Here is a 26,035-nt window from a genome sequence, read left to right as displayed (position 1 = left end):
CATCCCAGGCACTGGACACCGAGGGCATGGTCAACAGTGCTGGATCTGCTGGAGCGCCGGGGCCTCGGGGGACTGCCTGGGAGGGGAGGGCGACCCCGCTCCGCATGGGGGGTCCTCTGGCACCGCCGTCCGTGAGGCACCTGGCCTTTGAGCCACAATTCACAGCTACTCGAAACGCCCCGGCCCGCTGCACTGAAATCGGATCGCCTGAGATGGCTCGGGACCTGTCCCCTATCCCCCCAACCCGGGACCGGACCCGCCCCGCCCCTCCTCCCTCCCCCCTCCCCCCTCCCCCCATCCTGGGACAGGCCCCGACCCTCCGGCGAGTATCCGCCCCCAGGCAGGTCCCTCCACACCCCCAGCAGGTCCCGCCCTCCCCCGTCCCGCCCCCGGCAGGCTCCGCCCCTCCCCCCGGCTGCCCTCTGCGCGCCCCGCCGCCTCCGTCAGTCCCCCCGGTCCCCGGTCCCCTGGCTCACGGGCATGGCGCGCGCGACGGGGCCCGAGCGGCGGCTCCTGGCCATCTACACCGGCGGCACCATCGGCATGCGGAGCGAGCGCGGCGGTGAGTGGGTGCCGGCGTCCGGGCACCGGGGCTGGGGTGGGGGTCGTCCGCGCGCCCTCTGACCTGTCGGGGGTCGCCAGGCCCCGCGGTGCCGCGCACCTGACCCCGCCGCTCCCGGTGGGCGGTCAGCCCGCCCGGGGGCACAGCCTCTCCCCCGCGCTGTCGCCGGCTCCTCCCGGGGCCGAGCCTCGACCACCGTGGCGTCTGTCTGAGCGCCTTTCCCCGCACAGACAAGCCGGTGGGCAGGTGTTCAGAGTCTGCCGAGGCCCCTCACTCGGGACCACCGAGCGGCTGCAAGGCGACCCCAGCCGTTCCCCGCTGTTCCCAGCCCGGGCTCGGCCGGGCAGCGGGCACCAGACACCTTTGGGAAGTGTTCACGTGCACGAGGAGTCCGGGCAGGTTGGGCGTTTCGTTTCTCTGCCCCTGTGACATTGGCCTGAGTCGGTCCGCGAGGCGGTGACTGCTGGGCCGGGCGCTGAGCTCTGCGGGCCGCTGGGGCAGGGGTGCCCCCAGGCCCGGCAGAGCACCTTCGGGCAGGGACCGGGTTTGGGGAGCCTGGGGCCCTGCAGGGGTGGGAAGAGGACTGCACACACCTCCAGAATGTTCCAGCACTCCCGGGAGAGCGGACACTGTCTGTGCCCTCCACACAGGCCCCCCCTGGGCTCCCTCCTTGGCCCCAGGTGCCTGTCCGGGCTGTCCTCACACCCAGGGCAACCTCACACCTGGCCCTGGAGTGTCCCCCTACTCAGATCCTCTGCCAGCCCCATAGCGGGGGCCTTGCCAGAGCTGCCCCGCCTCTGCCCCGCCGCCCCCCCCCCCCCCCCCCGTGCTAACAGGACGTTCGCCTTTGCCCTTGGTCCTGGGGCCACTTCCCCAGCCCTCTCCTCCTGGCCACCGTTTCCACTGAAGCAGCTACCCAGATGCCACTAGCACTTTCTCACTCCAGCAACTGCTTCTGGGTCCTCTGGGCCTGTTCGTGCCACCCCCCCGACCCCGGCTGCCAATTCACAGACGTCTCTTGAGGCTCACTCCCTGCTGGGCCCCAGGACTCAGACCCCCATAGAGCCCTGTCCTGGAGGGGCTCAGGGGTGCGGAGCGTGGTTTCCACACCCCCTCACCCCCTTCCCCCAGCTGCTCCTCCCGGGCTGCTGGGGAGTCTGCCCCGTGCTGCCCCAGGCCTGGGGCAGAGAGACGGGAGTGGTCGGCCCTGTCTGCATCCCTGGACTGCCTGGGGCCCCGTCCCACCCCTGTCGCTGCCCCTCCAGGCTTGGCACCTGGCCAACTGTGATTGCTGAGCTTCCACTGAGCTCGACTCATTGTTCTCCAGGGTCCAGGCTGCAGGCTCTGACCTGGATCCCACCTGCACTGCGTCGTGTCCCCTCACAGCACCCCCAGCTCCCCAGGGCCCCCCTTAGGCTCACTCTCCCAGGCGCTGCATTTTCCAGGGAGGATGTAAACTCCCACGTCTGGAAGGTGACCTGGAGACTGACTCTAGAAAGATGGGGTGCGGTGGGAGCGCCTTCCGGACAGGCAGGAGCCATCCAAGAGACCTCAGGACAGCACCCCAGGCTGGGGAAGGAGCCACATGGATGGAGGAGCCAGGCCTGGGCCCGCTGGGCCGCCGCGCTCTGCTGGCCTCTGCCCTCTCTGAGCCCGGCTGGGGGCTGGGGGGACGCAGACACTCCAGGCCCTTCCTGCCCGGGAATTCTGATCCGGAGGGCGTCAATGATTAACTCGCTTGGCTCTGCTGATGTGGGCTCCGGCCCACGCGGGGGCGGTGAGGGGCGGCCACGGCAAAGCCGTTTGGGTTGTCGCTGTTGGGAGCCTTTCTGCGCCTGCTGGTAAACAGTGGCCTGCAGGGCACTCGACGCCCCACACGTGAGCCCTGCCAAAGGTCAGGATGGCGAGGGGAGGGCGGAGGCCGTGGCAGCTAGGGACGCCCCTCACCCATCCCCTCTCTGAGTTCGGGGACGATGTCACTGGTCAAGGGACATCGTGAATCCCACATGAGCCGATAACCCCAAGCCCAAGGCCGAGCAGCATGACGGCTGAGGAGCCCTGACGCCCTGGGCGTGCCTCGTGGGCCTGGCTCCTGGCGGGGGTGGCAGGGTGAGTAGCGCCTCGGAGCCTGGCAGCTGAAGGTGCCAGGACATCCCAGGAGGCCACCGGAGGGCCTGGCAGCCAAGCCTCATCCGCAGGGGTGACGTCCATGGCTTCTTGTGCCCTTGGCCTAGACCCCCTTCCTGAGCACGTTGCCACACGCTCACAAGTTCACCGTTTTATAGCCTGAGCTGTCCGCGGACAGCTGTCCTGGGACGGCCCATACAGATGAGTGTGTCTGGTGGGGCCGCTGCCAGTGAGTCAGCTCCCTGCCTGCACGGCCTGGGGACAGGGCCCCGGCAGGGTGGCTTCTGCTTTTGTAGGGCCTGAAGCTTGGCGGCCCGTGCTAAGAGAGAGAATACAATTTACAAAATCAGAATTAGATGATAAAGCAGGTGTTTATTTATTTGTTTGTTTGTTTCGTTGTTAGTTTTTTTTGGCTGCAGCACGCAGCACGCAGCACGTGGGATCTTAGTTCCCTGACCAGGGATCGAACCCACGCTCCCTGCAGTGGAAGCCTTAACCCTTGGATTGCCAGGGAAGTCCCCTTTTTTTGTTTTTTTGGGGGGACAGGTGTTTATTTAGAATGACGAAGGAAATCACAACAAACTGCTAGTTCTTGAAAGCCAAGAACATTACAAATCCCAGAAAAATATTTTTTGTTCGTTGACTTCCTGACCCTCCCTCAAGGCTGTTTTCCCCACACTTTTGGCTGTTTTGTGTGATGATGTGTTGGCAGAATTTTGCACAGAGCGAATAGAACAGAAGGAGGGTTTAGCCTTTTCTTGGGCTGGTTTTGCCTGCCCACCTACACGCTCCCCAGGCGGGGACACCAGGGTCTGGGCCGTGTGGGGCTCGCTGGCCCTGCACCTTCCTGCCGCCCCGAGGCGTGGAGTGTCCCCGGAAGCCAGTGCCCCACCGTCCACTAGCAATGGCCTCGCTCTGGGCGGAGGTGACCGTGCACATCACCTGCCCCGTCAGTGGATCCCCAGGTTTACATGGACACCCCAGTGCCACCCACTGGGAGGGCAGCTGGAGTGAAGAGTGGCGTGCGGGCTTCCTGCGGCCGCCCTGACCCATGGCCACAAACGGGGGCCTAGAGCAGCAGAAGCATCTCTCGGGAGGTGCTCCATCCTGCAGGCCGCTGTGTTCGTGTCTCTGTTCTGCCCTTACACGGCCTTGTCTGGGTGTCAGCTCTCTTCTGCCTCTGTCTTACAAGGATGCGTGCGGTGGCACTCAGCACCCACCCGCATAAACCAGCATCATCTCATCATCCCAGGACCCTAACTCAGTCACGGCTGCAAAGACTTCGCATTTCAGGTCCTGGGGATCAGGAGGGGACACCTTTGGGGGCCTGCCGCAGAAGGGTGGGTGACTCTGAGCCTCCTTCAACGCCCAGGGTCTGGAGTTCGGGCCTCCTTGCCGTCAGGGCTGGCGAGTCCAGACCTTTGTGGAGGCAGGTGTGTGCCTGGTCACACTTCAGGCATCTCGGGAGGGTGGCCGGGCTGGCAGTCACACACGGATGTCCCCTCTGTCTACTGAGCCCCATCACTCCTGCAGCAAAGCATATGGAGCCCCTAAAGGGTGCTTCCTGGGTGGGGGGGCTGTTCAAGGTGCTCCCCCTTGGGTCTCCTTCTCTGGCTGGGGAGACGGCACCACGAACATCCTTGGGCCAATGCAACTGTGTTCACTGGGGGTTGGCACGAGCTGGGCCTGGGATTTACTTGGGGCAGTTTATTACGCAGCAGCGGGAGACTGATAACACCGGGCAGAGGGTGAAGGCTGGGAGCAATATCGTCGCCCAGGGTGACCACTGACCCTGGTCCTGTAGGTCTTACATGTTTCAGCCAAGGGTGCTTCTCGAGGGGGGACCCTGCTGTTCTCGCCTGTGTCCAGGTGTTCGACAGCCAGGCACGTGGGAGACGCCCACAGAACCTCAGTGAGGGGTGCATATGCCCGGAGAAGTTTAGCCGACTTGCCCAAGGTCACGGAGCTTGCAGGGAACAGGGTGGGACAAAAAGCCAGGGCCCCAGTGCAAAGGTTCTTCTGGGAGCCTTTGCTGAGGAGTTGTTTGTTTCCAGGAAACAGTTGTGACTTCTTAGGGTTTTCTTAGAACACACACCATTTCTGCCCAGTGCCTCCTTAGATGCAGGTTTCTGGACATGGAGGCTGCAGGCAGAGGGCCTGGGCTGGACCCTGAAGGTGTCACACACAGTCCAGGTAGGGAGAAGGGGTAACGGGGAGCGTGTGGGAATGGCACCAGCATCTGGACATCAAGGAGGGCTTCCTGGAAGTGGTATCCTGAGCTGGGATGACGCACCTGCCGGGTGAGAAGCGGAAAGGAGCAGAGGACTTCCAGGCAGAGCCAACAGCGTGTCCATGGGCAGAGCAGTGTGGACGTTCTGGGAAGGGGGGAAAGAAGAGTGGGCACGTGTGTCCGAGTTGTGAGAGGGCCAGGGCCCCCTGAGCCTCGGTGGCGGAGCCCCGGGGCTGTCTGGGTGAGAGTAGCAGTCCCTACACGGGGCAGCTGCCCATCCTTGCCAGGGCCCGGGGCAGCTGCAGGCCCGTCTGCCCAGCCTCTGACTTCCCTGCGGGCCAGAGCTCACCCAGCCAGCTCCCAGCCCCCCACCCCTGCCGGGGCCTGGCCCCCAGTGGGGAGGGAGGGGGCGGTGCTGGGGGTGTGGCCACCCGCCTCTGACCCCGCCTCCCCGCGCCACTCCGCCTGCAGTGCTCGTCCCTGGGAGGGGCCTGGCCGCGGTTCTGAGGACGCTGCCCATGCTCCACGACGAGGGCCACGCCCGGACCTGTGAGCTCCCTGAGGACACCTTAGTGCTGCCGTGAGTGTCGGCTCCTCTGGGGTCCCGGCCGGGGACCGTGGCCAGCTGTCATGGGGTGGGGGGCACCCTGAGACTGGCCCCTGCCAGGCTGTGGCTTCTTGGTGTGTCCATGGCGAGCTGCTAGAGGATGCCGGCCCCGCGGGCTCCCGCTTTGATGGCTCTAGAACTGACTACAGCCCCCTTTCAAGGGAGCCCCGTGGGGACTCAAGCCCGTCAGGAGAGGCAAGGGCTGGCCCCAGGTGCCCCCTCCTCGTGAAGGTCCCTCTGTTTCCCAGTTCGTGGCCCAGGCTGCCCGGTGGTCTTCACTGCTGGCCGGCTGAGCGGGGAGTTGCCCTCGCGGTCGCTGACCTCCCTCCTGCCAGCAGCCCTCCTCCCACGGTCGTCCTGGCTCACCGAGGGGAGGGGACACTGCTCTGGAGCAACCTGGCCTGGCCTGGCCTCGGCCCCTCCCGGGGACCACGGTCCTTGCTCCTGGGGCCTCGAGTGGAAGGGAGCCGGTGGGGATGCAGAGCCCACGGCCACGGCCCTGGGTGCGGGGGCCTGGCTGGGCAGAAGGGAGCGGGGCCGCCACGCGAGCGGGCGCAGAGTGCGAGCCTGCTTTCCACCTCCTGCAGGCCCGCCAGCCCCGCCTGCCCCGCCTGCCCCGACCAGAGGGTCATGTACACAGTGCTGGAGTGCCAGCCTCTCTTCGACTCCAGTGACATGACCATCACCGAGTGGGTTCAGATCGCCCAGATCATCGAGGTGAGGTGATGGGGGAGTGTGGGCGGGGCTGGGGCCAGGAGCCAAGTGGGTCGCACCTCAGCTGCTAGGCTCCCAAGGCCCTTTTACCTGCACCCATGAGGGTGGGCATCGAGGGCCACGTCCGCTTTCCCGGCGAGGAAGTGGCCCGGGTGGCCGTCTCGATTTGTTCCGTCAGTTTGTCCCAGTTGGTATCCTGGGCCAAGACGTGCAGCGCCTCCCTGCAGACTTCATGCCTGGCCCACCCCTACTCTGTCCACCCCGTGCCCACGCCCAGCCTAGACCGTATAGTCTTCGTGGATTTAGGGCCCACAGAAGGGCACGGAGCCTGCACGGGCCTCGTGGTTTACACACAGTGTGGACGCCTTACCTGCAGCCCGAGCCGCCCGCCATCAGCTTTCTTCCCTGTCCTCCCCAGGCCACCAGCGCCAGCCCCCATTCCTGCCCAAGCCTGGCCCCCGCCAGGCCCATTTCTCACCTTCCTCCCTTAAGGAAGCCCGCTGCCCGCAGAGAGGCTTGTCACACAGCCTGCCCCTTCCTGGCAGCTGGGCGCTGGCCCCAGTTCCACGCTTGGCTCCTTCTGCTGGGGCAGAGCGGCTTCCGGGGCCTCACCCCCTCACGGTGAGCGCCTGGGGCCGCGTGAGGCCCTGGGCCCGGCCCTTGTGTCTCTGAATGTCCGTAGCCGTGATCTGGGGCAGTCTCCCTGCTCTGTGGCCAGCAGCATCCTACAGTTGGGGCCTGACCGCTTCTCTGAACGCCTAGGACTGCTGTCCTGGCTGCAGAGGCCAGCCGCACGCAGATTCACTGTGTGGCCAGCAGAGGGCGCCCCAGCCCGCCACGTGGCTCGGCTCCCCTGCAGCTACGGGCCCAGCCTGGCCTGGTCTTTCAATGGGCCACGAGGGATGGTCCCCTTGTCTCCCGGGACCGTGCCCTTCGCAACCACAACCCGGGCCAGCTGCCCACTGAGGCCCAGCCGTGGCTGCCCTCTAGGAGGTGGTGGCCGGGGGTGCATCCCTGCAGAGGTGGCCTGTGTGCCTGGAGGCACCTTCCCCATGTCTGCCTGTCGGCATCCTTCCCACCTCCCGTGTCACAGCCGGCTCCCAGCACTGGCTGTGCCTTGTGCCCATCGCTTGTGTCCGCGCCTGGCCCTCCCACTGGACCGAGAGGCTTGCTCACCCCGCAGCCCCTGCTGCCCCAGGGGCAGTGGTCACGGAGCAAGGGGCCCTCCAGGAGCACTGAGCTGACCAGTGTGCTCGGGAGCCCAGACCGGGCATTGCACGGGGGGGACCTTCCCATCCTCAGATAAGAATGTTCAGAGACCCCGACCTGAGTTCTCTCGTGGGCGAGGGGTGTCGCGGGGAGGCCCGAGGGGACGGGAGAAGGCTGTCCTGGGCGCGAGGAGAGCACGGGCACCGGGACTCCAGGCAGAAGCTCCATTTCCAGTGGGCTTCCCCGGCCAGCGGTGACCCGGGTCCCTCCAGCTGCATGTGGGGCCCTTACCTTCCTTCTCCTGGTGGCCCCGGAGGCCAGGCCTGCCTGAGCTCGCCGCCCCTCCTGCAGAGACACTACGGGCAGTACCATGGCTTTGTGGTCATCCATGGCACCGACACCATGGCCTTCGCCGCCTCCGTGCTCTCCTTCATGCTGGAAAACCTGCAGAAAACTGTCATCCTCACTGGTGCCCAGGTAACACCCCGGGCTGCCCAGTGGGCATAAGGTCAGGGCCTTCCTGAGGCCACAGGGCAGTTCAGCGCTGCTGGGGGCCCAGGCGGGTCCCCGGGCTCCTTGCTCGGTCCGGCAGCTCCCCGGGCTGGTTCCTGCGCTGCCTGAGCTGGCCGGCGCTGGTCAATGCCCTGGTCCTGCCTGGTGCCAGCCCTGCCACCCCGGGGGTGGGTCCACAGCCTGCTGCCGGCCTTGTCCAGCTGCCCTCCCTTTGTCGCTCTCCTCTTCCCACTGTGTTTCCCACCGATGCCATCCCTGGGCACCTGGGCACATGCTACCCCCTCCTCTCTCACCCTGACCCAGCACAACCCCCAAAGCCAACAGGTGGAATATTCTAGAAAACTGCTGGATTTGAAGGGGGGGGGGTGGGGGAAGCCTGGACCCCAGTCAGGGCCTGCGTCAGAGGCTGCCTGCGGTGGCGCCATCGGGCCAGCCCTCCCCAAGGCCCTGGGGAGGCTTCCCCGGGGTCAGAGGTCGGGAAATCCCGTGGTCTGGTGCCGACCCGGCTGCCTGCCCTGCTCTGTCCACGGTCCCCGCGGGTGTCACAGTGGGGCGGCCCCACTCAGGGGAAGCCCAGGGCCGCACCGCACACACCCCACTGCTGCCGAGCACGTCCCACTCGGAGCTCAAGTGGAGGGATGGGGTGCAGGCTGACCCTGGCTCTTCCCAGACGCTCCTGAGCCCCTGGGTGTAGGTCGCCATCAGGCCTCCCCCAAGGGATGAAGGGCAGGATTATGAGCACTGCTGGCCCCGGGAAGGATCACGCTTGTGCTCTTCTAACCCCCGCGCTGGCCCTGACAGAGCGTCCCTGTTATAACGCAGGGGACACTGAGGCTCGAGGCCCGGGGCTGCTGGTCCGCTGCCACACCCCTTATGAGGACCCAGGACTGTGGCCCCAGGCCAGGGCTCTTCCTCTGGAGGCCCTGGGCCCACCCCTGCCCAGCCGGCCCGTCTGCACACCCCGCAGCAGTCCAGCCCTTTGTTGCCTTCCTGGGCAGGAGTGGTGGGGATCTGGGTACGGGTCAGAGTCAGCCCTGGGGACATTGGTCTCCACGTAGACACGGGAGCAGGTCTGGGACCCGGTGCTCGGAGGCCCCGCGTGAGGCTTCTGGCCATTGCATCCACCCACGGTCAGCTCTTGGCCACCCTCTGCCCACCCGGTCCAGAACTGGCCGGGGCAGTGAGGGAGCAGGGCTTCTGTGCCCCAGGGCCAGGGAGCTGGGCTGGGCAGTGGCGGGTCCCTGGGCAGGAGCCCATCGGCCGGCCTCCGGCAGCAGGCACTGGGGCCTGCGGGGAGCAGAGGGTGCTGGGGTGCGGGCCAGACTGGCATGGCCAGCAGGGGCAGCTCCCCGAGCAGCGGTCCCCACCGCCCCGAGCCTGCCTGCCGCCTCTCCTGGACCCTGCCCGGGCTCCGCACTGAGTCCCTCCTACGCTGCCGGAGCCTCAGCCCCTCTCCTCTCCGTGGCCTCTCCCCCAGGTGCCCATCCATGCCCTGTGGAACGACGGCCGGGAGAACCTGCTGGGTGCCCTGCTGCTGGCTGGCCAGTACGTGATCCCCGAGGTACCGCCTCCTCCCTCCTCCCTGCGTGCTCCTGGGGACCCAGGCCCGGGGCTCGGGGTGTGGTGCTCAGGGGGGCGTCTGGCAGGCTTTAAAGATCTGTCTTTCCCCTTGAACGTGAAGTACACCGTCACCGTAGAGAACATGGGAAAACAGAGAAGGCAGCAGGAAACAGTCACTGCCTCTCAGCCCCCGAGACGTCTGCTGCTGGCAGCGTGGTGGATTTTCTCCGGGTCATATATATATATGTGTGGTTTACGTATATTTAAGTTGTCTCACACCTATGATGTGGTATATGTTTATTTACACTACACACATACGTGCATGTGTACGTTTCCATCAGTAGGTCGTACGGGCGTGGTTGTGGAGCGGCTCTTTTTCCTCGTCTTTCCCGGTCACGTGGTGATGCAGGGAGACATTTACAAGATCCCCCCTCACAGCTCAGGGGACGGGGAGAGGAGCCCTGGGAGGGGGTCGCCCGCCCTGGGGAGGGGCTTCACGGAACGCCGTCGGGGCCTGTCTCGCTGCCGAGGCGCCCAGCGCGCCCCACGGGGACAGCTCCTGAGCAGGGCAGGGGCTGCCCGGCGCTGAGCTGCACCCCGCCCCCGCAGGTCTGCCTGTTCTTCCAGAACCAGCTGTTCCGGGGCAACCGGGCGACCAAGGTGGACACGCGCAGGTTCGCGGCCTTCTGTTCCCCCCACCTGCCGCCTCTGGCCACTGTGGGCGCTGACGTCACAAGTGAGCGAGCAGGGAGGGGCAGCGGGGACTGCGAGGGGGCTCCTGGGCGGGAGACCACGGCTCGGGGCTCTGCCCTGGGCTGCAGAGAAGCCGGGGGCGGGGGGGGCGGGGCGCTGCTCAGAGAGGAGGAGGCCCCCGCAGGTAACCCCGGCTCTGAGCCGGGGGGCCGTCCTGGGCGGGGCCGCGTTCTGGCGATCAGCCTCCTGTGCCTTTCCCCGGCCACGTGGCCCAGGAGTCCCTCAGTGACGGTCAGTGGCTCTGCCACTCACCTCGGCCTCCCGGGGACGTGGTTCTGGTAGTGCGACCTCGTCCTGGGGACTTTCAGGGGCGTTTCCGTGCCCTGGGCCTGGCAGGCCGCCCAGCCCCCGTCGTGGGGCTGCCCGACGCCTCCCGTGGGTGGTGGACCCTGAGCCCCCCCCCCCCCCGGGGAACCGCCGACGCTGGCCCTGCTGAGAAGCCGTCTCCGGCCCAGTCCTCGGCGAGCGCTGCTGGGTTGGTGCTCAGGCCTCACCCGGCTCAGCCGCCCTCATGGCCGTGGAGACTCTCTCCACCCGGGATGTCCGCTCTCCTGTGTGTCTCCGGGGCCCCCCGGCCCCGCTCCGGGTCCGCCGTGGGCGTGGCCAACCCCTCCGACTCCCGCCCGGCACCGGGCTGCCCCTCCGCGAGGCGGCGTGACGGCTTCGCTCCAGTGGCCTTGCTGTCCGCCCAGCCCCTGCCGTCTACATGCTGCCCCCTCGCCCCCCGTGTCTCCTCCTGACCAAGCCGGGGGGTCCTGGGGCAGGTGTTGGGCCTGGACACCTGTCCCCACTCCTCCAGCGGTGGGATCGTGTCCCAGGACCCTTCTGGGGGCCTCCAGGGCCTGGCAGAGCCCGTCTTCCTTTGGGGGAATGTAGGGCCCTCGAAGCCTTGCTCGGGGCCGGGCTCGCCACACAGAGGGCAGGACCGAGGCAGCCCTTCTCCCTGGACTGCCTGCCTGCGTCGTCCCGGCCCCTCAGGAGGGCGCCGTGGCCTCGCCCATGCGGGCAGGACCCGTGGGAGCCTGGAGGGGGCAGTTCCAGAAGGCCAGCACGAGAGGCCTTCTGGCGTAGCAGGCCCCTTCCCACCCCGAAAGGAAGCGCAGATCAAGCCCTGGGGAGGGTGGGCTGTGGGCAGCCGGGGCCTTGACCTCCTAGGGGCAGGGCTTCCTGGAATGTCCCGAGCCAGGCAGGGACCCGCAGGGGCTTTCCTAGGAAGGTGATGAGGACTGAGAGCCTGGAGAGGCCCTGGGGGGTGCCGCAAGCTGTCCTTGGAGAGCAGCCGGAGGAGCAGGCCCTCTCTGGGGTTGGGGGGCTGGTCCTATAACACGAGAGCCCCGCCCCAGCCCTGTGCCTTTGAGACGCGGGCATCCAGGCGTGGTGGCGGGCAGGACCTCTGCCAGGCGGTTGTGGGGCTACAGCAGGAGGAGGGAAGGACCATGCAGGGAGGCATTGCGGCCCCGAGCCCTGACTTCATTCTGGGGGTCTTACCCTGCATTTCCCTCCCCCTGCCCACCCACCCTGCTTGCTGGAGCGCCCCGGGGGTTGGTAAGGCCCAGAACGGTCAGCGCGTCTAAGGTGTGTATAGCACGCCCGGGTTCTGGGGGCCAGGCGGGGGTCCCTGTGCTTGCTGAGGGCCAGAGTCAGGAAGGCTTCCTGGAGGAGGTGGCCCACGTGCTGGTGCTGGCAGATGGATCGCTTCCTTGCTGTGGTGGGCAGTGGCACTCAGCCCCTCCTGCCCCGGTGCCAGCCAGCTGAGGAAGGAGGAGTGGGTGGGAAGGAGGGGGCGGCCGCTGTGCAGGCCTGCCTCCCCCGTGGGGGCTGAGTCACACCTTCTCTGGGGCTCAGAGGGGAGCTCCCAGGACGCAGCCCACTGGCAGGTGCGGAGTTCACCCTGGATCCCCAGGCCCTCACCTGTGCCACGCCAAGCCCGGGCCGGCCTTGAGGTGCAGGGCACGCTGGTGCGGGCGGGGCCAGGCGGCTGGACGGGCGTGGGGCTGAGGCTGGCCCCGAGAGGAGAGGCCGCCCTTGGACCCCCAAGTCCGTGATCCCAGGAGGATTGTGTCCCCCCAGCCAGGGTGCCCGTGTGGTGTGTGAGGGCCCCGGGCTGGTCCCGGCACCTGGCGCTGAGAAACACCAGCCTCTGCCCGGGGTGTGCCCGGCGGGGCCCCTGGGGAGGCGGGGAGCTGGGGGCTGACACCAGCACTGGGGCGGCCGGCGCCCTCTCACTGCTTTTTGTTGCGTTTTCCCTCCCCTCTGTGAGGCCGTTACAGACGAGGGGCGAGGGGCTCAGGAGCGGGAGCTGTGCCGGGTGAGGAGGGGTGCACGGTGGGAGGTGGGGGGGTGGGTGCTGGCCCCGCCCTTCCCCTAGTGGGTGAGGCACGTGCGGTCACACCGGGCCTCCAGGAGCCCCAGGTCCTTGCTGTGCAGAAGCCCTGGCCCCAGGGAGGGGGAGTCAGGCCGACAGGCTCGGGCCAGGGGGGTCCCAGTAGCCGAAGGGGACGTGGGGCTCAGTGTCCCCTGTGCATGTGGGCTCCGCTGCGTGGCCCTGCGGTGGCGCTGTTAGGACCGAGCAGGGACGGTCCTCACACCACCTTCCCTCCTCTCGGCCCGTCTGCGCATGGGGACAGCGGTCCCCGGATGTCCAGTAGGCCCAGGTGGAAGGACTTGGGGTCCCATGGGCTCTGAGGGGGATGGGCTGGCCGGGCGGCGGGGCACGGGCCCTCTCTGTCTCCGTAAACCCCCCTCTGCAGCCATAACTCCTGGCTGGTGGCCTCGCTCCCACCCGCCGCCGTCTTATCTGCTCGCCCAGCTGGGGCCGGGGCCCGAAATTGAAGGACGCCTCTCGCTGCTGACGGATGCTGTGGCCGCCCTCCCCCCAAGCCCGTCCCCCAGAGCCCCTGCGTCTCCCACCCTCCCAGCTCCCCGTGAAAGGGCAGCACGTGTCTGGAACGTTCCTCAGTTTATTATCATGAGAATTGCTCTGGTGGAAACTGCAGGAGGCCCGCAGGCTTGCACCCCCCCTCCATGGGACCGGGGTGGTAGAGGATCCCTGGGCGGGGGTCCTGGAGCCCCCATTCCCCTCCGGGCTCTGCACCTGACTCTGGGCAGCCTTGGGCAAGGCCCTTTCCCTCCCTGGGCCTCAGTTTCCCTGGGCTGGCCAACGGGGTCTCCTTGGTACCTGCTCCCTCAGCCCAGCCTCTGCCTGCTCGAGGCTGCCGTGTGCGAGGGGCCGAGAGAATGGGACCCTGGGCTCAGCGCCGGGCTCCTGAGGGTCAAAGGCCAGGCCTGCTGCCCAGACCCCTGCCCCCTGCCCCCTGCCCATGGGTGGAGCAGGAGGGCTGGGAGGCCGCTGGTGGCTTGGTCCCCGCAGAGCAGCAGCCTTTAGACCCACAGAGAGCCTGATCCTCTGGGGAGTTCTCTGCATGGCGGGCACTGACCCCACGTAACTGCCCCCTTCACTCTCCACGGGGCTCAGGAGCCACCCTGGGCGTGGAGAGCAGGCTGGGCTCACGTTAGGCCTCTGAGACTTTGGGGTGAGTGAGATGGAGGTTTTCTTTCCCCAAAGGTTAGGGATCCGGAAGACTCATTCATTCATTCATTCATTCATTCATTGACTTGCTGGGCCGTGGGCCAGGTCGGTGCCCAGTGAGGGGCACGTGAGGCTGGCTGGTCAGAGGACGCTGCCCCGACTGCTTCTGGGACCCAGGATCGCAGACTCCTGGTGATCCCCCGGCTCTGCCCCGTCTGCTGTGCTTCTCGCCGTTGCACGTACTGTGCCCTCTGCCTGGAAGGCCCTTCCTCCACCTGCCCTCTCCCCTCTCCTGCTGGGCTCTGGAGGCCTCCGTCCCTGCAGGGTCCTCTTCGCCCCCTGGACCCCACGCCCGCCACGGGGGCTGGCTCAGGCTGGAGCTGCGCCCCTCGCCTGAGCGAGCTGGGAGAGGGGGCAGGAGACGGGACTCCAGAGGCACCAGACGGTGGCCGGGGGGTCCGGGGAGGCTGGGCTGGGGCCGTGGCCTGCAGATGGCCGGAAGGTGTGCATTCGGTCCCTCTGTCCTCACAGTCAACCGGGAGCTGGTGCGGAGGGTCCGTGGGCAGGGCCGGCTGGTGGTGCACAGCAGCATGGAGCGCGACGTGGCCCTGCTGCGCCTCTATCCTGGGATCCCCGCCTCCCTGGTAGGGACCCCGGCTCAGCCCCCGCAGTGCCTGCCTCCTGTACCCCCTCCCCTCCCCACCTTCGTGTCACTGGGACCTGCACCCCCTCCGCTGCCTTCTCAGCCCGTTCACCTTATTTGTGAACTGGGCTTGTCCCCGCGGACGTCGCAGCGCCGGGTTCCGAGGGCTCCTCTGAGGCTGATGGAGTGTGGCCCTGGACTCTGCTTTCTTGTGGCTGCTCTGGTGGTCCCTGCCGTCCACCCCTTGGCCACCAGCTGTCCCTGGGGCGGACACGGCGCCTGCCTCCGTCCTGCGCAGTGAGCCAGGCCCAGACGCTGGGCTGCCAGTTGGATGGAGGGTCTCGGGTAAAAGCGTCTCTGGTTATCGCTGGCGCTGAGTGCGGGGCTGCAGGGGGCTCAGAACACGCTTGCTTCAGTGCTGTGACCGGCGGGGCACTGCAGCCCCCTCTTCTACCCGACACACGAGGCTTCCCAGGTGCGTCCCTCTACCCGGGGTGGGCCGGCACCAGGCTGCCCTTAGCCTCTGGGCCGCAGTCTGTGAACTGGAGCCTGCTCTCCTCCCAGGGCGCTGGGGACAGACGGGGCAGAGCCGCGATGGGACCAGAAGGGGTTTGCTGGAGGCGCGCTCCAGTGAGGGCTGCCCTCGAAGATGAGGGTCGTCCCAGGGGCTGGTGGCCGGAGCCCATGCACGGGTCTCACGTCGTGTGGTAGCCAGAGGTCACTGCACGAGGCTGCCATCTTAAGTGGGGCTGAGCCACACAGGCTCCTTCTGGGAAAACATGCTGGCCCGTGAAGTCTTTCTAGAACATGCTGTAGCTGGGGGAGTGCAGAGCCATAAGCTGGGCCAGGCACAGGCAGGGGGACGGGACCCCCAGGGGACTCGACGGGGACTTCCGGGCCGTCGGGGCAGGGCCTGCTGGTGGTGAGCGTTGTCCGGCAGCGGGTCCTGGTCTCCAGTCTCCCCGTTCCCGGGTATCTGCCAGGAACAGGTCTGCTTTCACCTTTGGCCTCTACCTGGAGAAGCAGAGGGAGCCGATGGCAGTTCTGAAAGGCTCTGATGGGGGCACAGCCAGAGGGCTGGATGCCTGCTGCACAGGCCAGCAGCTTGGCCCCTGGGCTCCCCCTGAGCAGCAGGTTCAGGGACAGACAGTGCTCAGCCCTGGGGCCTCTGGGCTGTGCCCACCTGTGCTGACACAGGGCATGGCTGAGCTGGGCAACAAGTGTCCCTCCAGGGTGGCCTCTGAGGGGACCATCCTTGTTCGAGGTAAACCCCAGGCCCCGTCCTCTTCTATTTTTTTATTTTTTTTATTTTTTTATTTTTGGCTGCGTTGGGTCTTCATGGCTGTGCGCGGGCTTCTCATTGTGGTGGCTTCTCTTGTTGCAGAGCATGGGTTCTAGGAGCGCGGGCTTCAGTAGCTGTGGCACGCGGGCTCAGTAGTTGTGGCGCACGGGCTTAGTTGCTCCGCGGCATGTGGGATCTTCCCGGACCAGGGCTTGAACCCGTGTCCCCTGCGCTGGCAGGTGAACTCTTAACCTCTGCGCCACCGGGGAAGCCCCCGGCCTCTGTCTTCCGAGTGGAGCCTTGCAGCCTCGTGGGATGTGCGGGCAGCACCCTGGCTTAAGCAGAACCCTGCACGTGTGTTTAGCTGCAGGGCCCTTTCCCCACACACTGGCTTGCTGGGAGCATCACCTGTTGTGTGTCAGACGGGGCAGAGCTTTGGGCCGGATGGAGGGGCCGGGGGCCGGGAGGGGCAGTGTGGTGGCCCAGCTGGGATGGGGGGGCCCTTCACTCCGTGAGACCTCCGATGGTCCTTTCTCATCTCCAGTGGCTCCTTGTGACCTCTGACCCATTTCCACGGTGTTTGTGGCCTTAACACTTAGAAGGGGACAGGGGTCCCTTTGGGGGATGTGTTGGGGAGCGTGGCAGGCACCGAGGGTGCAGGGCCAGCCTGTTGGTCCCCATCGCTGGAGCAGGAAGCAAGGCCCCTGACTCTCGCCTCCCGGCCCCCGCAGGTCCGGGTCTTCCTGCAGCCCCCTCTAAAGGGTGTGGTCATGGAAACCTTCGGCTCGGGAAACGGGCCCACCAAGCCCGACCTGCTTCAGGAGCTGCGGGCGGCAGCTGAACGAGGCCTACTCATCGTCAACTGTACCCACTGCCTTCAGGGCGCCGTCACCTCGGACTATGGCGCTGGCACGGTGGGGCGGGGACACCGAGGCCTTGGGAAGGAGGGCAGGGGCAAGTCCGGCTGTGACCCCATGCCCCATCGTCCGCCTGCGCCTCCGTTCCTGCAGGCCTTGGCGGGAGCCGGCACCATCTCAGGCTCCGACATGACATCGGAGGCGGCCCTGGCCAAGCTGTCGTATGTGCTTGGCCTGCCGGGGCTGAGCCTGGATGGCAGGAAGGAGGTGCGTGGCCCTCCGGCTGGGGACCCGGGCCCGCACCGGTGGGCGGTGGGGCCCAGTCCGGGGGGTGTGTGCCTGGGTTTGGAAGGGGGGCGGGGACGGGGGGCTCCCCCGATCGGTTGCCAACCCCAAGCCCAGGCACTGCCTGTCCTCACCTCGAGGAGCCCCAGGTCTGGCTTGGGCCGAGGATCCCCAAACTGCTCCCAGGGTATCCCCTCCCTCTTGCTTTTCAGGCTGGCCTCAGACACAGCTGTCCCCGGGCCCTGGGGCTGGGCAGAGGCCACAGGGGCCCCGGGAGACCCTGAGCTGGAGGGCTGGAGGGTGGGGCTGGCCTGGTGTGGGGATCTGGCTGGGGTTAGGCTCCGGCCTCAGGCATGGAGCCCGAGGGAGGAGTTTCAGGCCCGGGGCAGCCCTCTCCCGGGGCCTGGGGTGCCTGGCCTGCGAGGTTGGTCTGGGCTGCTGGGTCCGGGCCCTGATGCAGCTGGCCCGGCTCTCCGTGCGCTCCCCCGGCAGCTGCTGGCCAGGGACCTGCGCGGGGAGATGACGCCGCCTGCCGTGGACGAGCTCCGGCCCTCTCTGCGGAGCAGCACGCTGGGCCGCGGGGTCGCCCAGCTCCTCGGTCTGAGCCAGGTACTGTCCTGCGTGGGCGAGGGGGTCTGGGTGGTGGGTCCCTGAGGGATGGGCTCCTGCGCCCTGGCATTTTGGTGCCAGGAGCAGAAAACCACCAGGCACGAACTGGTTCTGGGCTCGGGGCTACAGCGGGGAGGGTTTGCAGGGACTCGTGGGCCAGTGTGTGGGAAGGGGCCAGGCAGTGGAGAGGGGCCCTTGCAGCGTGCACACGGTACTCAGAACGTGGCTGCTCACCCGGGGGGCAGCCGGGCCGGGCCTGCTGGCCCTGGTGCAGGGCTGCCTCGTGAGGGGGGCGCTCTCAGGCACCATGGGCGCTCCGTCCGTCCTGCTGCTGGCAGGAGAGAGGTGTCTGCTCTGGGTCTCCCAGGGAAGAGGGGCCAGGCTTGGAGCTCCTTTACTTCCCAGCCAGGGTGCCCAGGCCCAGGAAGGGACCGAGGACTTGCTTTAGGGCCTGGGATCTGAGATTCAAGCTGGGCCAGGCTCACGGGGGTGACTGCGGCCTCCTGATGCCCCACCTCACCACCACCCCCGGCACCGGCCTCTGGGCGAAGTGTCCAGACCTGGTGCGCCTGGCAGGAGACGGGCACTGTGTCCCGTTGCTGACCCGGGTCACACCACGTGCCTCAGTTTCCCCTCTGCAGAGTGAGGGTGGGAGAGTGGAGAGTGGCAGCAGCTTAACCTGCTTGCCAGGGATGGGCAGTAGCCAGACGTGTGCGGCCTGTCGTTACAGTGGATGCCTCGGGCCGAAATGACTCGAGGGATCAGGCCCCACCGTGGTGCCTGGTGCGGGGATGCCTACGGGGGCCTCTGACGGGACCCCCAGCCTTCTGGCGCCTTGGGGAGCTGTTAGGCGACCCATGGAATTCCCAGCACCGGGGCCAGGCGACCCTTCCTTCTGGGGAGGGCCAGGCACCCCTTCCCACCCTCCCCCAGGCAGGTTCCCTATGAGTTACCCCTGCCTCCTGGCCCACGGGGGAGGCAGGCGAGGACGTGGGTCTCAGCGGGCGGGTGGCAGGCCCCGGTCACACAGCTGATGGGACAGAGCCAGGTGGTGGCCTGTGTCCTGCCTGGACTTTGCTCCCAGGGGTGGGGGTCCCGAGTAGGCCTCAGATGTGGTGCCCAGCCCCTTTCTTTTACCATGTTGAGACTTGAGGGGGCGCTGGACCCCATCCTGGGACTCACTGCCGGCGCGGTGTGCGGGCCAGCAGGGTTCCCACGGGCCCTGCGCTCCACCTCGGCCCACCTGTTCCCCTGCTCCTGGCCCTGCCCACTCCTGGGGGTGCTGAGGACCCCAGGAAGCGGCAGGGGTCCCAAGGTGCTGCGGCCCCCCTCACCCCAGGAGGCTGATGACGTGCGGGATGCCCTGGCACCCAGCCTGGCCTGTGCCGCGGCCCACGCCGGCGACCTGGAGGCCCTGCAGGCGCTTGCAGAGCTGGTGAGACCCCTGCCCACCCTCGGGGACCAGCTCCAGCTGCACCAGGCCCAGGGGGCTGGGGCGCTGCCCAGATGTGGGCAGGACTGCCTGTCCCGGTGCTTGCTCACCTCCCTGCAGCTGAGGGGGGCACGTGACTGTGTCAGGCCCCCCTTGGGTGCACCCCGACCCTGTCCCTTCCCTGTGGCCTACCTGGCCCTGCCCGGCCTTCCCTCAGTGGGTGACGATCCCATGCTTCGCCCCAGGGCAGTGACCTGAGCCGGGAGGACTTTGGTGGTCAAACTCCGCTGCACTCGGCCGCCCGAGGGGGCCAGGCTGGGGTGGTCACCATGCTGCTGCAGAGAGGGCTGGGCGTGAACGCACGGGACAAGGATGGCCTCAGCCCGCTGCTGCTGGCCGTGAGGGGCAGGTACTGGGCTGCGGGGGGGCGGGCACTTTGGCGGATGTGCGGGCAGGGGTGCCGTGTGGGGCAGGGCCTGGACCGGGATGCCTCAGAGGGGGCCTTCAGTGTGCAGGTGGTCACACAGCACCCCCAGGCAAAGCCAGGGGGGACCAAGGACGCCTGCTTCCTGGAGCCTCGCCCACCTCCAGCTGGGCCCTAGGCACTAGCGGTGACCTTGCCAGGTGTGAACAGGACCCAGACTGGGAGGACTGACTCTGGGCACGGTGGTCAGCGAGGGCTTCCTGGAGGTGACCTCCAAGCTGAGCCAGGCAGGCCCGGCAAGACCCTGGCACGGAATTTCTAGACAAGAAAAACGCTTACAGAGCACAAGGGGTCTCATGTGTGTTCCCTCCATCCTCCACCTGAGGGGCTGGGGGTGGGGCAAGGGGAGAAACCCCCAGCCCAGCACTGGGATGGAGCACATACAGAGCAGGTGACATAGTGCCAGACGTTGGGCTGGGTGAGCACAGGTCCCCAAGGGGGCAGGCTCAGCATGCATGCTAGTGGGGGGGTCCCCCAAGCTGGCCCCATCCAACAAACCCTGGCTTTTTAAGGCAGGGCCCCAGCCTGGGTTTTTTGGGGGCCCCCGCCCAAGTGGAGACTTGCAGAGCTGAGCTCTTGCTGAGGCCCCAGGGCCCCGGGCAGTCAGTGTGGGTACCTGACGTCTGGTTCCTTCTAATGGAAGTTTTGTTTTGTTTTTGTTTTTGTTGGGTTTTTTTTTTTAATTTTATAAATTTATTTATTTATTCATTTTTAGCTGTGTTGGGTCTTCGTTTCTGTGCGAGGGCTTTCTCTAGTTGCGGCGAGCGGGGGCCACTCTTCATCGCGGTGCGCAGGCCTCTCACCATCGCGGCCTCTCTTGTTGCGGAGCACAGGCTCCAGACGCGCAGGCTCAGTAGTTGTGGCTCACGGGCCTAGTTGCTCCGCGGCATGTGGGGTCTTCCCAGACCAGGGCTCGAACCCGTGTCCCCTGCATTAGCAGGCAGATTCTCAACCACTGCGCCACCAGGGAAGCCTGTCTGGTTCCTTCTAAGGAGGAGCAGAGGCCCCGTGCCCTGCAGCCAAGGCCAGAGGCTGGGGCCCCCTGGAGGGGTCACCCTGTGTGCTCACCTGTGACGTGCACTGCAGGCTGGGGCGGCGGCACCTTGCAGGGCGGGTTGTGTGAGGATCGATGTGAAGGAAAACGCACGAGCTGGTGGTCACCACCCGGGAGCCGGGGTCACAGGCTCTGACCCCTTCCCCTGGGGCTGGGCCTGGCGGGCAGGCAGCCAGCCAGCGCGAGGCCGGAGGAGCAGGCATCGGGGCTGGTGAACACCTGTACCCATGTCCTCTGCTGGGGCAGGCGTCTCCTTGCCCTCCCAGGCCCGCCTGGCATCTCTCTGAGGGGCAGGCCTCTCCTGCTCTGACGGACAGTTGGAAGTCACGGCGGATGGGCACGGGTGGGGCCTGGTAGCCACTTGGCCCTGCGTTCTAAGGGCTCACGTTGCTCCGAGGCCTGGAGCTTTCTGGGAAGACCTAGGGGCAGGGGTGGGACCCCTCTCCCACCTGTTTCCCCGTGCCCTGCCCGGCAGCCGGGAGGGGCGTCACATACATACGTGTGTGTGAGTGTGTGTGTGTGTGTGTGTGTGTGAGCGTGAGCGCACTGGTGAACGCGGGTGTGAGTGTGTGTCTGGGACATGGGGATCACAGCCCTTGCTTTCCATCTCTTGTAGTCTTGCTGTTTCCGAATGCAGAGCTGGTCTCGGTTTAGCATCTGCCACAGGCCCCGGGCCCTCCCCAGGGGGCTCTCGGCCTGCAGGACCCTGGGTTATTTCTGGGGGTTTCATGAGTCTCATGGAGAGCCCAGGCCACTAGACCTCTCGGCTCAGTCCTGGGCTGGGGCGCCTCACCCTTGGGGCAGTGGGCAGTGGGGTAGCCCCTCCCTCCCAGCCTCCTGGGAGCATCAAAGGGTTCTCAGCACGGGCGGGGGACAGAGGGGGAGGGCTGCGCGTGGGGTGTGCCCGTGGCGCCCAGGCCCGGTGATCTGGCTGGAGACTCTGCTGCTCACGCTTGGGTGTGGGTGGTAGCATGGTGAGCTCACCCCATCCTGGTCCCACCCGCTCGTCCCCAGCTGGCTGTCACGGCACCTCCCGAACTGGTCTCCCGGCTCACCCCCAAGCGGGCCCTGCTGTGCCCTGGAGGGGCTGGCCTCACCCTGGAGGGCTCTGGGGGGGACCCCACTCTCCTCTCCAGCTCCCTAAAAGTGGGGTGACCATGCAGTTGATGGTACACCCCCAAACTGGGGAAGGGGGCAGCCTCGGGGCTCTGTGCTCTCTGTTCCCTGGGCTCGGAACAGGTGCCTCGACACCCACAGACCTCTGGGCCCTGCTCCGGGCCAGCCTGACGCCCACGTTCTTCCGTCAGTGTCTCATGCCCACCCCATCCCCAAGGGCAGACTACCGGCCCAAGGGATTCTGTTTTCCCAGACTCGGCCCTGGCGGGTGTGAGCTCGGCAGGGAGGCTCCTCCAGGGTGGGCCATACGTAGGTGCCCAGAGCAGTGCCTCGGGGCCTGGGGGGTGCTGTGGACGGGGTTGCCGCTCAGCCAGGGCTGACTGACCCCCCTCACCCCGGGCGTGGGTCTGGGTGCTGGGGACCGAGGTGGGGTGGCCCTAGTCTGGGGAGGGTGGGTTCCTGGTCTTGGGCACAGGACAAGGCCCTGCTGGCGTCCAGGCGGTCACCACGCTCTTTCTCACGGCAGGCATCAGGGTGTCATTGGGCTGCTGCGGGCAGCTGGGGCCTGCCTGTCCCCCCAGGAGCTGGAGGACTCGGGGACAGAGCTATGCAGGTGAGGGTCGCAGGCGTACCTGTGCTTCCCAGGACGCGGGCTTCAGAGCGGGGAGAGCCCATTGTGCACCAGCTGGGCCCTTGGAGCACTTGAGGGTGGGGTTCGTTCCTAGCAGAGGGAGCAGTCCAGCAAGGGGGCGCGTGTGAGGGTGTGCGTGTGTGTGGGCTCTAGGAGGGCCGTGGAGGGGTCGGCTGGAAGGGGGCCTGGGTGTGGGCTGGGGGGAGCCTGGGTTGCGTTTGGGGAGGTTGGGGGGACGGGGTGGGGGCAGGGCAGTCGGCAGCTCTCACGCGCGGCCGCGCTCCCCCGTGGGGTGAGCTCAGCGTGGCCCCATGCGGCAGGTCCTCGTCCCCGTCTTGGGGAATACACCGCAGGCCCAGGAGCTGCCCTGCCCTGGTCGGCGCTCGGCTGCCAGCTACCAGCAGGACTCTGACCTCAGCCGCTCTGAGTGACCACCAAGCAGGCCTGGGGGGGCTGCGGCCCCGGGAGGGGTGGTGGTAGGCTGGGCAGGGGGCAGGCCCAGGGCTGCCGGCCTCCGCTCCTTCCTCCGTCCCCTGGGCCCCTCCCCTTGGCGCTGCTGATGTGCCCCGCCCGCCAGCCCCTCCTGCGTCCAGCCTGGACTGCCGTGGGCGGGTCTGAGGCCTCGAGGAGGGGGGGACCGGGGGCGGGCAGGCCGGGGGGCTGGAAGCGCCTTGGAAGTCAGAGCCCCCAGGCGTGGGCTGGGTGACAAGGGCGGTGTCTTAGACCGCGGCTGCTGTGGTGTGAGGAGGGGTGCTGCCTGCTCTCCAGGAAGAGGACCTGAAGCTCTGGCCCCCTCGTCCCCACCGGCCAGCATCCCCCCACCCCCGAGCCTTGGAGGCCCCCGTCCTAGACACAGTGGGGTGGAGAGAGCCCACTGGCCCCAGCCTCAGCCCCTCCCTCCCTGGAGTGCAGCGTCCCTGGGGGGACGAATCCTGCTGGCTGACCTGCCTCTTCTCAGCACCGACAGGGGTCTCAGATGTGTGGGATGGTGGCGGGGCCCAGGCGGGGAGGGTCTTGGCTCTGAAGGGACTTCTGGGGTGACGGTTCAGAGCTGCACCCCAGGTGGGCCTCGATGGCTCCGTTGACAGATGGGGAAAGAGGCAGAGGGGGGAAGTGACAGCCAGCTCCCACGGGAGTGGGTCATCCGACCTGAGCTGCTTGGCTGGATTTGCGGGGGGCCCTTGGCCGGCTCTTCCAGGAGGCGAGTGTGTGTGGGAACCAGCGCGAGAGGCCTGGGGGCAGATCTGGGGGCGGGGCGGGTGGTGGCGCCATCAGCATGATTCACCTCAGGAATGACCCAGCGCCGCTTTGGGGGCTGCTGCTGCTGTTTCCTGACCCAGAGGGAGTCCCTAGGGCCCCCTTGGGGGATGGCCCTTCCTGCCCGGCTGCCCTGGCCAGCACACCTGGCTTGGACCCCTTCCCTGCCTGGTCCCAGGGTGGGGAGTGGCCTCGTCTGAGAGCAAAGGGAGGATGCGGACGACCCCACGAGGGCCTGGGTGGTGCTCTACGAGTCCCCCGCCACCTCCCTAGGGCAGGCAGGCCCAGGCCCCCTCCTAGCCAGGAACCCCCATGCGGCCTGCTGGGTCCAGGGCCATCCCCCGCCTCCTCAGACTTTCCTCCTGCCTCTGTGGGCCCCGCCAGGGAGAGCTGTGTTGTGAAATATGAAACTGGCGGGCGGCACTCAGCCGGTGGGGGGTGTGTGCACGTGCACGCGTGTGCGTGCATCCTCATGCGTGTGCGTTCGTGTGTGCACCCTTGACCTGAGTCCCAGTCACCCTTGCTGGGTGAAACCAGACTCCAGGCCGTCAGCTGGCCCGCAGCGACTCCTGCACTCCTGCCCCAGGGCTCGGGCACTGCTGGGTCAGCTGTTTGGGGCTGGCTTTGCAAAAGTGCCGGTGGGCAGATGGACAGGTGCCCAGCGCTCTCTGACGGCTCCCCCTCCCAGGCTGGCATCCAGGGCAGACTGTGAAGGCCTGCGGGCATGGTGGCAGGCGGGGGCCGACCTGAAGCAGCCGGGCTATGATGGGCGCAGCGCCCTGCATGTCGTGAGTACCACTAGTGCCCTCTGAGGCCACCTCCTCCAGGAAGGCCTCCCTGACAGCTCCATTGGCTCCCCCTTCCCAAATGCCCAACTCCTGCTCTCCGGGTGGATGCACTTCATATGCGGGAACCACAGGGGAGGGAGGGCCGTCCCTTTTCCTGTCCCAGGTTCCCTCCCAGGGCCCAGACCTGTGGGGACAAGGGCAACGGAGGAGTCATGGGGTCCTTGGTGCATGGGTGGGAGGGCAGCCTGGTGGGCCGCTGGGGGTGGGAGGCGGGGTTCAGGGCCAGGTTGCTGGTCCGAGTCCCTGAGGCAGCCCCTCCCGCGTTCTCCCTCACCGCCCCCCCCCCCGCCCCCCACCGCAGGCAGAGGCAGCTGGGAACCTGGAAGTGGTGGCCCTTCTGCAGAGCCTTCAGGGTGGGGTTGGTGACCAGGCCCTGGGCCCAGTAAGTCCCCCAACCCCCTGTGGGGTTGGACCTGGTGGGGACTGTGTCCTGGGGACAGAGCCGGTCTAACTCAGTGGGGCCTGCAGAGCCCCTCCTGTGGCGGGGCGCACCCTCTGTGGGGAGCTGCAAACTGGGGCTCTGGGCCAACCCCAGAACCCCTGCTTCCGTCCTGTCAGGCCGCCCCATAGTGCACCCTGCCGTGGCACTGGAGGCCCCAGCCATGGCCAAGAAGCTCCCCGAGCCTGGAGGGGGCCTGCCCGCCCTGCCCCGCCCCACCAGGACCAGCACCCACTGGGCTGGGTGGGCCAGGTTCCAGCTGACTCCCACCCCCACCCCATCAGCTGGCCTTCCGGAAGACTCTCCAGGCTGGTTGGGTTTGCTCAGGTCCTTGGGTCCCTCCCCTGTGAAAGGCTGCTTCCCACTGACAGGTGCCCGGGCTTGTCTGTCTGCCCTGCCCCCATACAGTACCTGGGCCTCCACTCCTCCTCTAGAGACCTCCCATTGTCAGGAAGTGCTGCCTGGTGTCTAACCTGAGGCTGTCCTGCTGCAGCGTAAGCCATTCCTTCCTGTTGAGGCCTGCTGGAAGGATGGCAGCAGACCCACCCCCGCGGCTCTGACTGTGCTGTGCGCTCCCTTCCCCTGCCCCCCTCCTCGCTGCTGGAGCTGCTTCCCATTCTGTTTCCAGGACGCAGCCTAAAGGTCTTTGTTGGGTAGAGGGGCAATAAAATCTCTCTGAGGGCCATTCCCTCCCTAGATCCCCAAAGCCCGGCTCCAGTGGGTCTGTCTGGGTCCCAGGACCATGAGTATGTGTGTGGGGTGTGAGGCCCCAGGCTCTGGGTCAAAGGGTGGTGTCTTCAGCACCTTGGGGGTGAGGGACGCTCCGCCAATCCTTCCCAAGGCACCAGGAGTGAGTGTGAGTGTGGGCCCCCTGGGCGGGTGGGCAGGCTGTTCCCCTCCCCTACTTTCCCACCTCCCTGCCTGCTGTTCAGGCTGTTCCCTCCCCCAGACAACCTCTGCCCCATCTCCTCTCCTCCCAGTCCTCCTCCTGAGGCTTGGAGTCACCTCCTCCAGGCAGCCCCCACCCACATCTGCTTCTGCTTAACTCTCCTCGCGGAGACCATCTCTCTAGTCCTCCCGGTCCCCCTCATCCGGTCTTCACAGGGGCCTCTGCAGTCTGCTGGCCCCTTGGCCCCGTTCATTGCAGCCCCTGATCTGCTGGTAGCGCCGGACCTGCTACCTCTTATGAGCCAGGCCCATCCTGGGGAGCCTGGGTGGGTGGAAGCGCCCTGCTGTGCGCAGGTGTGGGATGGGCAGGGCAGGCCCAGGCCTGGTGGGTGTGGCTCTCTGAGGC

The 26,035-nt window shown here is 67.1% G+C and overlaps 1 protein-coding gene across 2 annotated transcripts; it reads left to right on the top strand.

Annotated features, from left to right (window-relative positions):
• The first annotated feature begins 480 nt into the window (after nt 1-480).
• Nucleotides 481-25,447, top strand: ASPG (asparaginase). 2 transcript variants are annotated; one of them, XM_068547061.1, is made up of 16 exons: nt 481-562; nt 5,391-5,499; nt 6,114-6,243; nt 7,801-7,926; nt 9,440-9,523; nt 10,132-10,258; nt 14,336-14,448; nt 16,461-16,643; nt 16,740-16,853; nt 17,364-17,480; nt 18,820-18,915; nt 19,158-19,321; nt 22,093-22,179; nt 24,143-24,242; nt 24,604-24,684; nt 25,176-25,447. In XM_068547061.1, exons 1-16 carry the CDS (start codon nt 481-483, stop codon nt 25,299-25,301), a joined length of 1,839 nt encoding a protein of 612 aa, XP_068403162.1. In that variant the 3' UTR covers nt 25,302-25,447. The 2 variants fall into 2 exon arrangements, with proteins under 2 accessions (XP_068403162.1, XP_068403255.1); XM_068547154.1 differs by lacking the exon at nt 24,143-24,242 and having other exon boundaries at nt 25,193-25,447.
• Nucleotides 25,448-26,035: the final 588 nt, after the last annotated feature.

This window comes from Eschrichtius robustus, chromosome 1, assembly GCF_028021215.1.
Source record: "Eschrichtius robustus isolate mEscRob2 chromosome 1, mEscRob2.pri, whole genome shotgun sequence".
Classification (NCBI taxonomy): domain Eukaryota; kingdom Metazoa; phylum Chordata; class Mammalia; order Artiodactyla; family Eschrichtiidae; genus Eschrichtius; species Eschrichtius robustus.
The sequence above is the reverse complement of the archived record's forward strand: the minus strand, read 5'-3'. Positions and strand labels throughout refer to the sequence as shown.